Source organism: Panthera tigris, chromosome B2, assembly GCF_018350195.1.
Source record: "Panthera tigris isolate Pti1 chromosome B2, P.tigris_Pti1_mat1.1, whole genome shotgun sequence".
Lineage (NCBI taxonomy): Eukaryota > Metazoa > Chordata > Mammalia > Carnivora > Felidae > Panthera > Panthera tigris.
Window position 1 is genome coordinate 79,773,236 of NC_056664.1, and position 13,876 is coordinate 79,787,111.

At 41.8% G+C, this 13,876-nt stretch overlaps 2 protein-coding genes across 2 annotated transcripts in view; both read right to left on the reverse strand.

The window, feature by feature from the left end:
* Positions 1 to 1,266: 1,266 nt before the first annotated feature.
* Positions 1,267 to 5,011, reverse strand: LYRM2 (LYR motif containing 2). The gene is made up of 3 exons (XM_007076930.3): positions 4,946 to 5,011; positions 4,180 to 4,320; positions 1,267 to 3,736 (listed from the first exon to the last, which is right to left on the reverse strand). Exons 1-3 carry the CDS (start codon positions 4,988 to 4,990, stop codon positions 3,656 to 3,658), a joined length of 267 nt encoding a protein of 88 aa, XP_007076992.2. The 5' UTR covers positions 4,991 to 5,011; the 3' UTR covers positions 1,267 to 3,655.
* A 3,672-nt stretch (positions 5,012 to 8,683) lies between these two features.
* The window catches only part of MDN1 (midasin AAA ATPase 1), a 173,180-nt gene continuing 167,987 nt past the window's right edge, over positions 8,684 to 13,876 (reverse strand). The window contains exons 98-102 of the mRNA XM_042986808.1: positions 13,536 to 13,609; positions 13,328 to 13,442; positions 12,385 to 12,448; positions 10,847 to 10,989; positions 8,684 to 10,094 (exon numbers count right to left, since the gene is read on the reverse strand). Coding sequence (XP_042842742.1) covers positions 9,906 to 10,094; positions 10,847 to 10,989; positions 12,385 to 12,448; positions 13,328 to 13,442; positions 13,536 to 13,609 — 585 coding nt within the window. The 3' untranslated portion in view covers positions 8,684 to 9,905. The remainder of the gene's footprint in view (positions 10,095 to 10,846; positions 10,990 to 12,384; positions 12,449 to 13,327; positions 13,443 to 13,535; positions 13,610 to 13,876) is intronic.

A 13,876-nucleotide genomic window follows, 5' to 3' on the forward strand; every position in this document is an offset into this window, starting at 1 on the left:
TTGACCAAATTTATGTTCCCAGAAAGAGTGCCTTCACCCAGCTACATTTTACCTTGTTTCTATAGAAGTGTGATTTCTGGTAAATACATTTGCTTCAAAGTAGAGGTCAGATGCACTGCATGAAAAATAAATTTTTCAGAAGCCCATAATATGGAAATACTTCTTAGTGCAAGCTTAAATGTTTTGCTTAGTATTTTCTAAAAGGTCAACAGTTTGAACAGAACAAAACCTCTTAATTGTGTGCAGGCAAAATAACATTTTTTGACAAAACTGTTCATAAAAGCTAAATACATTTCTTCTTGTGATATAAAAGCCAAATCAATTAAATAAGATTTAAAGACAAACAAAACTGCCCTTTTAGAATACTTATGCGTAAGAAAAATTTTTGTTATTTTAAAGGGAAATATTCTTCTGTAATACTGTCAAAATACCATGACAAATAAATGTTAACATTAAATCCATGAGACACCTAAGAAACAGCACAACACTTTTTCTAATGCAAAACAGAATGGGTAAGAAAGCGACATAGTAAACACAAATAGTAAATTTAATTCTGACAGAATTTCTTAAATGCCTGACTGGAGGAAGGAAACCGGCTGGGCGATTTCTAGTTTGGCAAAGTGACATTTGCTTTTGAGCCTGCTTGGACCTTAACTCTACATAAGCCCAATTTTTTCCCACAGTAGACGTGAGCTGCGTCGCTCGTTTTCTTCCACAGAAGAGACAAGTTAGGTAAGTGTGGGTCTCCCCCCTCTCCTGCATGGCTGCTGGTGTGTCTACAATAATGCAAATACCAGGGAGAATGTTCTGCTTTCCTCAAATGTTCAAGCCCTTTGCTCTGCAGGCACATCCACAGCAATGCCTGTGCCTTGGTTTTGAATTTCCTATGCGATGGCACACTTAAAAGGAGGAAATGACGTAGGGACAGTCAGTATGCAAATAGCCCTAGCCACTTCTCCTCATGCTAGAATGCTTTTGTATTAAAAAATATATATTTTTTAATATAAAGATTTGACTTACTGTAGTTCAAATACATAAACTGAACATCCAAACATCTGAAAATGAAACCTTAGGAATAAAACTTGAATACTCGCCAGAGTATGGTTGGGCTGCCTGGTTGGTTCAGTCAGTTAAGCGTCTCACTCTTGATTTTTGGCTCAGGTCATGATCTCATGGTTTGTGAGATTGAGCCCACGTTAGGCTCTGCACCGACAGTGTGCAGTGTGGGGCCTGCTTGGGATTCTCTCTCCCCCTCAGCCCCTCCCCTGCATGCACTCACTCTCTCTCAAATAACGTTTTTTTGTTGTTGTTTTTTTAAGAGTATGGTTTATAGGGAATATCCAAAAAGGTAATTTGTTGTCTAATCTAGAACACTGATAAGGATGCTAAATGTGTTTCACCAGCAGTTCTAATCTGGCCAACATCTTAACGAGCATGGTTCCATATGTGAGAGAAGTTGTTGTTTAGGCTAAGATGTATTTAGCACTAAAGTCTTGTCCATTATTATATAAGATTATAAAAATCCTAGCCTCTGGAAGACGAAAATTTGCAGTGTTTTGCCCAATTTAAACAATCAAAACAAACCCAAGTTAGATTTTCTTGGCATTTTTGCATCTTGCAAATCTAAACCACAAATGAACTTACATCTTTGACATACACCAGTGCTAGTAAAAACGTCACCCAGGTCACTGACTTCTACACCTCATAAAAGGATGATTTTTAGTGTCAAGATCTTAGATTTATTAGAGATAGCCTAACTTGAGCGTGTATATCATGTTGTACAAAGAATTCTGTTTAGAAACTGTTCACAAGTGCTTCTGGTTCATCACATGGCCTTGTGATAGGTTGACTAATGTGTACACCTATATACAAACCTGATAATTAGCTCATGCATTTTGAATTCGATTATCCTGTTGAAGAATGATTTTGTCTTGCAGACTTTGAGGTTATGGAAGGGTCAGGTGGACCCTGGCAATAATGTAAGTCATTGACAAATGCCACCATCTGCTTCTCTTGCCTTTGGCACACAATCCAGTACTAGGTAACCATTCTGCAAAATTTTTCCTACATTTTCCAGGTGTTGGTCAGGTTATTGGATTAATTTTTTAGATCTGTTCTGTAAATGAACAGAGGTCAGTCTGCAGGACTGTCAATCCAGCCTCTTCCATAAGCTTTCACTAAACTGTGTTACACATTTTGGTCTCAAAATGTGCTCAGGTCAATTTCTTGTCTTCAATGTATTCTTAAAACTCTTTCTCTTCCTGTCACTGGAGGAGAACCTAATGCACCAAGGATATTCCCTGATCCTTTTACTTCTTTCTTTGTGGATGCTAAGGTAATTGCATTAGTTTCATCCAGAAGTTGTCTCTTCTTTTTGGTTAAGTGCTTCAATGTGTTCATGAGGCTTCTCTCTCTCCTCTTTCCAACAAAGATCTAGATTCCCAGTGGTGACTTTTCGGAGAGTCCTCTGCTATGAGATCATAACACATCTGAAGACCCTACCTCAACAACTCTGAGGGGTAACACAGAAGGACTTTTTTCAAGAAAGGTCCAGGGTATCTCCTGAGGTCAGTATGCTTCCAATCATAAATCTCCTACTGCTTCTTAGAACAGCTTTATTGACTTATTTAATTGACGCATAGTACTGCTGTATATCAGTAAAAAAAAAAAAAAAAAATCAGAAAAACCTAGCTTTGTTGAAGCAGAATTCACATACCAAACCTAGCTTTGTTGAAGCAGAATTCACATACCATACATGCAAAATGTACGATTCAGTGGACTTGAGTATATTCAGAGTTGTGCATCTAACACCACAATCTAACTTTAGAGTGCTTTCATTACCCAGAACAGGAACCCCATATCCATTAAATTCCTCTCCATGCTATCCACAGCCCTGAGCAACCACCTCTTTCTGCCTATTTCAGACATTTCATGTAAATGGAATCCTACAATAAGTGCTTTTCTGCGATTGGTCTCAGGGTTCATCCATGTGTAGCATGTATCAGTACTTAATTCCTTTTTACTACTAAATCTATAGACATCGTATTTAATCACTTATCGGTTGATGGGCATTGGGACTGCTTCTATTTTTTGGCCGTTATGAATGATGCTGCTGTGAATATTCCTGTACAAGTTTTTTTGTAGAAAGGTTTTCAGTTCTCTTGGTTACAGACCTAGGAACAGAACTGTCGAATTTACTCTCTTAAGCAGCTGACAGTCTGTTTTCCAAAGTGGCTGTGCCATTTTCTATTCCCACAGCAATGTGTGAGGGGTTCAATTTTCCTGTATCTCTACCAGCATTTGTTATTATCTTTTTAACTAGTTATTTCAGCTGATATGGTAGTGTCTCAGTGTGGTTTAGACTTGCATTTCCCAGATAGTTAATGGTAGGGATCACCTTCTGCATTGACCACCTGTACTGGTTTTTGCTGCTTAAACTGCTGACATATCCAAAAACATTTTCAGAATACAAAGTATATTTTTCAGTGTTAAGGCAATTGTTCTGATGTGTTTTTCTTTGACATGCCATGCTCCATGTTCTGTATTTTCCCAAGTACTGTGCAGTTTGACTTGGTGTTAGGCTGTCCATCATGGAGTCGAATCAGCTCAACAATATACATGGAGACTTTGAAAATCTTTCAGGATAATGCTACAGTTAAGATTTTGCCAAAGCAAGTGTTTTTTCTAACTCTTTGAGCTGCATATTGCCTTGAGTAATCATCATCCGGATTGTATCCTGTAGAAGAAAGTGAAATCTGGTCATTGTTCTACCTGATTAAATAGAGCTGTACTTTATCATTTTATTTGTTAGTCAGGAACCAACACTGAGAACTGGAACTTCTGGGTATCAGGAAAGCTCCAAGCTGACAACTATGGGTGCACAGTGTCTGGCATGCTTTCAGATACCCTAGTCATCACACTTCCCAAACCATCATGCTGTCCTATTTATAACCTTTTCGGGTGTGTATGTATGTCCAGTTAACAGACAGGTGATGCTACTGTAGAGCAAAGATTAGGAAATTTTAAATATCACTGGGGTAGAAAAATAGTAACTTTAAAAGCAATGACGAAGATATATCATCTCTGTGACATACTCCAAGACGTCTGCTCATCTTTTAAAAAAAATGCCAATTAATACAAAATGGTCAGGGCCTGTCCTGCCTGTGATCTCTTTCTCACCTCTTCGGTGGCACCTTTGTTTCTTTTGAATTCTTCCCTTGCCCAGTCCTTCAGGTATTTGCGATCAGAATCATTTGGAACTTGCCGAATTACTTGCAAAATCCTTCTGTAGAGAAGTAGAACTTGTTGCCTTCTCATGAACTGTAGAATGGAGGAGAAATGTCAATACAACTGCAAAACCTACAGCCCAGAGGGCTTTGCTTTGGGAAACCAAACTAAACAGATGACTTTTCTTTGCCTTTTTCAAAACTGAGGACCAAAGAAAAACTTTTTCCTTTTCAGAAGAAGGCAAAAAGTTTGGGCTGTTTGCTTACTCCTTTGTCAAACCTAAGAATCTTTAACATCAAAAGATGACCACTGGGCAGAAAAAGGGCTACCAGTTACTAAAACCTGTGATTACTGTAACAGCACTTTTTCTAAACCAATGCAGTTGTTAAAATCCTTTGGTAATCTCATTCTTTACAATAGCTCAGTATAACAGCCAGAGCAATCTTTCCCGTGGCCAAAGCGTCAAGAGATAGGCAGCGGGTTGGCGGGTGGCCCGCCGAATCCGTGGCCAGAGGTCAGCCCCCATCCCAGCTTCCGCAGCAGGAAGCCCCGCCCCAAGCCGGGCCAATCTCAGAGGGAGTGCGCACCGGGTCAGAATTCCCCGGAGGGCTAAGCTGCCCCCGAGCCCCACTCTGTAGGGGGGTGTGGAGGGAGAGACTGATAATTGAAATCAGACCGTGGGAAGCTGTCCTAGAAGGCTCTCGAGAACAGGTGTTACCTGCTTTAGTGTTAGAGTCGCCGGGGGTAACCTGGAAGTAGCCATGTCCTCCAGGCAGCGTGGTTCCCCTACAGCTCCAATGCGCAGGAGCGGAAGTGGGGGCGTGGTCAGCAGGCGGTGGGGGGAGGGAGCTCGGTTTCCTGGGATACGGCCTGTGGATTACACTTGGCCCCCAAATCCCCTGCAGTGTGTCTAAACTGAAGCCCCAGCAGTTGGAACCAGTAATGAGCTATGTATAACCTTGGACAGTTTTGTCTTCGACTAAATTTTCTTTTGGGTGAGAGGGGATTACAGTTCTTGTGCCATAAATAGTTGTGATAAAAGGAGTGGCAAGGCAACTGGCCCAGTTCCTGGCACTGTGGTTTTTATTAAATGAAAGTTTGAGAGTGAGGGGTAAAATTTAGTGTATTCCTTTTGGGCTTTTTAAACGTGCATAGTTAGAAATAATGAGGATATGTTTACTTTAAAATCTACTTTTTTTTGCTGTTCCATCCTGGTGTTTTCTGTTTGCAAGCAATTTCCTCATGGTGGTAATCTTCATGGTTGCCATTAGTTATGTTAATCTTAAACATAAAGGTTATTTTATCAGTAAAAATGGGGTTATTTGGGAATAGAGAATTCGCAATTGGGTACCTACAAGCTCTGGCAAAACCATAGGCAAGCTCAATGAACATGGGGGGGGGGGTGGATCTTATTTTATGGAGAAGAAGGTTGAGGGGGGTTGTTTTGAAAAGTCCATTGGAAAATAAGAGTTGAGGGTGATGATTTCTCATTGAGTTTCAGGGGAGGTTGAAGTCTTGTACATTGCACCTCTTCCAGCTTTTCCCTGTTGGCGCCTGTAATTTAGGATTCTTTTCTATTGACCTGTTTTGAGTCTGTAATGGACAATTCTTCCTGGGAGGGACATTGAGTGGTACAGCTTTCCTTTCTAGCCTCCTGACTCCTGTGAAGTCTCCCTTTAATTTTCACATTAGTTCTTAAGAGGTTTTAAATGGCTGCCCCATTGGAGTTTTAACAATTTTGTATCACTAATGAGACACTGAAAATGCCCACTTTTAAGCTTTTATTTCCTTGTAATTTTATCCTCCCCACAACACATAACTGCCCTTATGTAAGTAGGATTAGTGAATCTTTGCTGTATTTTTTGTCAAATAGAATTGTTCTAAATTAGAATATAGCCAGAAATGTTCATTTGGTTACCTGTTTAGTGAGCATTTACTTGATTGTGTCACTTGTTGGAATTATTTGGTGTGGTCCCCTTTTCTAATTGTGTTTTTCTGGCAACTTGATTTCTCCCAGCCTCTTTCCTCATCTGTAAAGTGAAGTAAGACCTGAGTCCTACTAGAAACAGGACCTGCCACCTATACTCTGATGATTAGCTTTCTTGAACATTACCAGGCATTGTATGGGTGATGCTGTGACTACTTTTGAAGTTTTGTGTAATTGCAATAGCAACTCCTTTTTTTCTTATAAAAGTGAAGTTAAATATCCCTTGCCATTTTTATGAATTGTCATGACTGGTCCATTGATGGTGATCAAGGTTTTTATTCTAATTTTATATGGGTTGTTTGCCTGTTTAACAATTTTAGTCCTTTTGGGGGCACCTGGGTGGCTCAGTCAAGTGTCTGACTCTTGATTTCAGCTCTGGCCATGATCATAATTCGGTAGATCAAGCCCCACATGAGGCTCCATACTGACAGCGAGGAACCTACTTGGGATTCTCTCCCTCCCTCTCTTTCTGCCCTTCCCCTGTGCTCTCTCAAAACTAAAAGCAATTTTAGTCCTTCTGTTTATATAGCTTTGAGAAGTTTCTATATAGTCATGTATTATTCTTTCAAACCTTCTCAATTTCATCTTTTCCCCTTCAGAGCTTTGTAATTCTGTATTTATGTCTTCCTGGTTAACTTTAAACTAGGTGGTGTAAATATTTTAATTTTGATTTATGGCATGATGTGGATGTCAGTTTTTTTGCCAGCTGCTAAACTATAATTTGGACACCATTTATTAGATCATTCTTCAGAGGTACCTGGGTGGCTCAATCGAGCATCCAACTCTAGATAATGGCTCGGGTCGTGATCCCAGGGGATCAAGCCCCACATCAGGATCTGTGCTGACAGTGTTGACAGCATGGAGCCTGCTTGGGATTCTCTCTTCCTCTCTGTCCCTCCTCTGGCTCATGTGCTCTAAATAAATAAATGATGCCCATATGGTAAATTTTTTTAGGGTCTAAACAAATTGTTCAGGATTATTTCACATAGGACTAGTATGTTTTATTAAATGGCAGAACTACTCCCCTGTAGTTTCTTGTAAGAATCTTTTATATCCTTTCCCTACAGATCATTATAAAATCTTTATTAAAATTGATAGTGTTGAATCTAGAAATTAGAAAAGACATTTTTATACATGAACTCATGCTAGACCCTGAAATACTGTCATGAGTCATAGATGCTCCCCTGTCTTAGGTCTTCCTGCCTAAAGTGGGAGTGCAAGTCCAATGCAATATTACAGATGGTGTCAGGGTTCATACCTGAGGGCTTATTCTGAGCTAGGTAGGTGTTTCCAGAAAGGCACATTAGGTAAGAAAATTCCAAAGGACACCTAGGATGCTAGCAGATTCTAGGACTTCTCATTTGCTGTAAGCAGAACCTTCTGTGGTGGGGATTCTGTGAGAGAAGGGACAGGAGAGGTCACCCTAGAAGCATGATCTCTTTCTTGGATGTTATGAGAAGATGAAGCAGGCAACGCAACTTGTCTGGGCTACCACCAAAGTAGTCCAGACTACAGATTAAAAGCGCTCCAAGGGTACCTGGGTGGCTCAGTCAGTTGAGCATCGGACTCTTGATTTTTGGCCCAGGTCATGATTCCAGGGTTGTGGGCGCCCATGTGGGGGGCTCCACATGGAGCATGGAGCCTGCTTGGGGTTCTCTAAGAGTGTCCAGGTGCAGTGTAGTCAGGAGAGAAGGGAAGATGGGATAAAAGACCAGACAAGATTGGGGTTTGGATGAAGACTATGTAAGGCAGCTATAATGGTTAAGCTCCAAGTGAAAGCAAGCATACCCTCTAACTCCTGCTCAGTGACTCAAGTGCATCATGCTGCTTACCCTCACCCCGTCACAGTTCCGATAGGTCTCCTGGGACTGCTCCCACGTTTCCCATCACAGCACAAACTGCAAATGAGACTCTTGGGTATCAGCAGGGAGGCTTCAGTTTAGATGGTCCGATTTCAAAGGTACATATGACAGACCACATCAGAATGTTGGTGTCTTTCCCTTTCAGACCCATTATAGACGGCTATGGCCAATGAAACGTGTCATTTTGGAGCAAAATCTGTACAAGCCATTGTTTTCCACCAACTTACCCTTTCCTGTGCCACAAGGCCAGAGCACAAGGCCAGAGCATGGTGGGCAGCTCACCCACCATGGACATGAAACACAAGCGAGAAATAAACCCTTATTTCAGGAAGCCACTAAGGTGGTGGGTCCAGCGTAAGCTAGTGACCGCTGATCCAGCAGACAAGATCATTCCCTTAGCACACCTTTTACACACCTGTTGTGTCCCATTAAGAATGGTTGCAGGGATGCTTGGTGAGTCCGTCTGATTCTTGGATTTTGGCTCAGGTCGTGATCTCAGGGTTGTGAGATTGGGCTCCACACTGAGCCTGCTTCAGATTCTCTCCCACTCACTCTCTACACTTTCCACCTCTCAAACACTTAAACTGGTCACAAATTACAACAGTGGTATATATTTAATAATTTTCAGAATATAAGCTGCATAGCTTTTTAGAATAAAAAATGATATAACTTCAGGTACATGCTTTAGGACACTTGGTTAAACAACAAGCAATCTGGGTCTTCGATGACCACCTCAAAAATGTGGCAAACTTCACAGTGTAACTTGAAAACAAACGGGAGATAGACGATTACGTGATGGCATGTTGTCTACAAAACGACATTCTGACAACTTAAATAGAATACAGCAACAATTTCAAGTATTCAATCAGTGCTTTCTGGCCAAGTAAAAACTGTCTAAAAATCATTGATGTAGTTTAACTGGGGGAAAAAAAAAGTAGCTTAGTTTTCTTAAACACGGCATTTCTTTTCCAGAATGAGACTGGCTCAGTCCAGCTTGAAAGCAGTGTGAGGAATATTCTTCCCCTTAATGGTTAAGAAAAAATGAACTAAAGAAATAAATTACTACGACACCAGGGACCGTGGCGCTGAGAGAATGAAATAACCAAAGGGAAAATCACTTTTCCATCATTGCATAGTCTCCCGCAGCAGCAAATGCAAAGGACGGCAGAAAAGCCACTTCATTTTTACACAGCCCGAGGGTCATTTTTCGGCTTACCTGGGCTCCTATGCTATCTGGTTGCTTTTTAAGAGCACACACACCCTGACCTCCCTAACCCTCAAAGAGAAGGTAGTTCCCTGCACATGAAGCACAATGACAAAACACACGCACTCGAGCCTCTAGAAAGCTGCAGCTGTCTCAGCCTCTTGACGGCATTTAGATACACACTGTGGGATCGGCAAAGCAGAGCCTCAGAGCAGGGTCACAAGGGCAGCTGCCTGTGGTCCTTTGTCCAAAGGACTGGGACGGTCCCATTCTCCCAGCAGCTACTCCTCCAGGGGGGCAGCAGCTGGGCCCTGCCTGGCCTCCTCTTGGGCCGGGGTTTCCAGGTCCAGACACCGGCCGCTGCCCTGGGTTTGTTACGGCTGTAGCCGGGGCAACAGCAGAGGCCAAGGCCGGCCAGGCTCTGAAAGCACATTGTAAGATAAAGTGTACATTGTAATAAAAACTGTCTGCAGCTATAAGATGAATCTTTATAAATCAGATCTAAGATAAAATAACATTTTAGAGCTGTGAGTTCGGAAGCAGTTGTCCAAAAGAGGGAGCAACGGCCTGGAGGCGCCAAAGTCTGACAGTGGTGTAAAGTCTCACTTTAGACTGTGTTCCTTCCCTACAGGTGGTCAGAGGCTGCCACCAACTCAAACCACTGCCTAAGAGCATCACTGAGCGTCTCAGGGAGCGCGTTCACATCGCGAAGGATGATGTAGAATGGGAATGGGAACTCTTCCATGTAGGATCGGATTTCAGGCATCTCTCCAGGTCCTTTAAATATGGGCACTTTGATGTCCAAGATCGAATCCTGTAAACAGGAGACATTTTGAAATAAAAACCAAACCAATATCCTTGGCTAGCTCTTCCCTGATCTCTTTTGCTAATAGTTTTTAGGTCTCCTGCATCTAACTCCTAATATAAAATTAGCTTTTATTATTAAGAAACAATTTGCAGAACTTTCATTAAAGAGGAGGCAGATCTCTGAGCACCCCTTCCAGGAGCATGGACACTAAAAGAGAGGGGGAGACCAAAAAACCCAATTTCCCATTTTCTACTTGGAGTAATTCACATTAAATCTTCCTACTTGTTATCCAGGCCTTAATGTGACCTGCAGAGACCACGCTTCGCCTGGAACAGAGCTGCCTGTGGGGGTCTTTCACTTAGCAACTGATGCTTCCTGCTCTGAGAAGGGCACTGCTAGGATACCAGTAACTGGAAAGGGCTGGTGTATAGTTCGAAGTAGACAAGGCCCATCATCAAGGCTGCAGTACCGGAAATGACACAGTACAGAGGGAAAGGATGACCCACTAGAGCAGGAATTGACACAGCAAGTGGTTAAGAGGGTGGTCTCTGGAATGTCCGAATTCTGGCTTTCTTGACCTATGACCTGTGTTTCTGTCCTTCACTGTAAAGTGGGAGTATTAACAAAAAATACAGTGCCTAGGATAGTGTCCGGCAGAACATAAGGAGTTAAGGTGTGACCTAGGCCATATTTCAGATAGAACATGATGAAGGGTATCCCCACTTTATCCCCAAAAGCAGCTTTTAGTAATCACTCACCCGTGAACTGGGATTGTCCAATACAACAAAAATGACAAAGATGTTAGCATTCCGGGCAGCCTGGACTGCTGCCAGGACTCTGTCTTTGCCCTCGAGGAAAAGGCCGCGTCCATCAGAGACCACCAGGAGGAGCTGTGCGTTTTCTGTGGTAGAACATACAGCAGGAGAGGAAGGGAACAAAATGAAGATCCCACTGTTAACAACTCCAAGCTACCTAAAGACAAATAGGTTAATAGCACAGAGAAAGCCGACACTAAACAGACATCTGAAACTGATGAATTCTGGACATAAGCAAAAGTGACTTCTAAGATGGGACATTAGATGCCACAGTCGGACACAAGGCTACACAGACATATGAAGCTTCGGTCAATAAAACAATTTCCCTATCACATTAGATCAATTTCATTGTATAACAACATACAAGAATTAAACATATACTCATGGCTATAAAGTATAAAAATGGCAATATTGAGTAGGCCATTAGAAGAAAGTGCCTAAATCAGAAACCTGGAACTGGGTCTTCCAAATTTCTTGTACCTAATCTGGGTATTTTTCTCCTCTTAAAATTGACTCATTTAAAAGAAAACTTAAGTAGAAGGGGCCATTAAAATAATTTTTTAACGTTTGTATTCATGGTTTACCTATAATGTTTCCATTGGAAGACTACATACAGTGCATGAGGGCAGTCTTTCAAGGAAGTTTAGTGAGTGTTGAGAAGTGTGAAGGACATGCTTCAAATAGGAAGGTTCTCCATGAAACGATCAAGATTGAGAGATTTTAGGAAGAGCTAGATACAGAACTGGTGTGTTTCAAGCCCTAAGTCAATCATGGTTGGATTAGCTGGTTTCTGAATTATGTCCTCCCCTGCTTCCCTCCGTTATTAAAATATTACAAAATATTCTTTATACTAAAATCCTACACCTTGCTCCTCCTTCACAACGCTTAACTCTGTTATAACAAACTACAGTTGACCCTTGAACAACACAGGTCTGAACACTTATATGTGGGTATCTTACTGTATGGCACTGCATATATATTTTCTCTTCCTTATGATTTCCTTAACCTTTTCTTCTCTTTAGCTTACTTTGCTGTAAGGATACAGTATAAAATACATATAATATGCAAAATTGCTCATTATGTTATCAGTAAAGGCTTCTGGTCAACAGTAGGCTATGAGTAACTAAGTTTTTGAGGAATCAAAAGTTATACACGAATTTTCAACTGTGCAGGGGCTTGGTGCTCCTACCCCCCACCCCCACCCTGCTACCGCATTGTTCAAGGGCCAGGTGTAGTTAATTAGTATCTAATTCCTCCAGTGGTTATAAGCCTCATGAGTATGGGTTCAACACAAATTTTTGAATGGATAAATGGCTGAGTAACAAATTACAGGAATGCGTAATATCTCTCCAGCTCCTGCTTATAACTTTTCCTGTGCAGCGTCCACTTTAAAAGATGGGTTCTGTGGCATGAAACAAGTGGCTTGTGAATGCACACAGTAGAAAAGCGTTGTGTGGATAAAGATGAGAACTGCAGCTCACCTGGACTGGCGTGCTGGGAGGGCTGCTGAGCAGCTGCAAACATGCTGGCTACAGACTCGAGAAACTAGACCAGAACCAGAGACAGGCCGTTAGAAAACCACGAAAACCCTTCCCACTGTCACAGAGATTGAAATTACTTTTGACACTCAGGAGATTATCAAAATAACCATCTCAGATCTCTAGGCAATCAAACCGTCCCTCCCCGCCCCCCATCCAAAGGGGATGATGATCCTTGCAGTGCTAGCATCTACCCCTGGGCAATGGCACTCTCCAGCACGGACATGCGTCTCTGGCACACACACCACTCGTGTTCTGTAACACACCCTAGAGGAAAAGAAATACTTCCCCTGGGGGGTGAAGACAAGACATCAGTAACTCCCCCAAATGAACAGAACAGCTGTTGTCTTTCAGAAGAAAATAGCTGAGCAGAAAAGGGCAAGAAAACATAAAATGTCTAGTGCAACATAAAGTAGGCTAGATGAGGGCAAAAATGAAGAGGACAAAATCATTATCCTGGGCTGTGTTTTGAACTTATGTCATCCTGAGCAAGTCATTGGCTCTATTTTACATCATTTCTTCTCTAGGTCAAATGGGGGAGAGAAATTGGCCCGATTAAGGGTACGGGGAGACAGTTTATTACTACAAAAGTTCCAAATCTCTCAAAGAGTAGGGAGCCTGAAAATTAGTGATGTAAAGTCAGAAACCCTTGAGGAACTCAGAAAAAGAGTTCACACCCTGTTTGTTAATGGATGCCAGGGAAGTTTCTATTCCAGTGGTGCATGGCCTGAGGTTTAGAACTGAACCACCCTGGCATCCTGAAATTGTTTCCTCGAAATTTTTACCTGTCCTAACACCATACTAGGGAGGAGGGAATGCTAAAAATTATGTCTCTCCCACAGCTACTGAAGAATGGCTGTTCAGAGGACATGTGATACAAGCATACCTGAGCAATCTTGGTTTTCTTTTGCTGGAATTTGCAGAGCCGCAGAATCTGGGAACCTGAGAAATCACTGAACTGCTCGTGGAATGGGTGTAATAGCTTTACGGACTCTCCAAAACTACGGATAGAAAAAACAAATGCAGTGTTTTTTGTGTGATCAAGGTAACAAAAGGAAGTTGATTTTTCCACTGGGATTAAAAAGCACCCTTACCTGCACACAGCAATCTGACCCACTTCCAGGAGGGTTAGAGCATTTCCAATCACAGCCAAAGATTCAAATGCCAGCTATGAAATAAGAAGGTTAAGGGTTGAAGGAATCAGAATATCCTCTAGATCAGTGCCTCTCAATCTTTTTTATACCAAGAGTCTCACAGAAAATGTTATTTTTGCATGGCATACAGGGAATGTCAACATGGCTATTCATAATCAACCCAGAGGCCATGGTGGCCTCAGACCCTGGCTAATCCCACAAATCCTGAAACCCAGAGTCCATTACACCAGTAGCAAAGGTCTGCTCTAGGCATCTAATAAAAGTGATCTTAAGAGATATGG

Coding starts and splice junctions, on each gene's coding strand:
- LYRM2 (XM_007076930.3), bottom strand. CDS start 4,990: ATGGCTACTTCCAGGTTACCCCCGGCGACTCTAACACTAAAGCAG. Junction 4,321..4,945: donor CGACTCTAACACTAAAGCAG/GTAACACCTGTT, acceptor TCCATTCTACAG/TTCATGAGAAGGCAACAAGT. Junction 3,737..4,179: donor ACAAAGGTGCCACCGAAGAG/GTGAGAAAGAGA, acceptor TTTCTTCTACAG/GATACAATCCGGATGATGAT.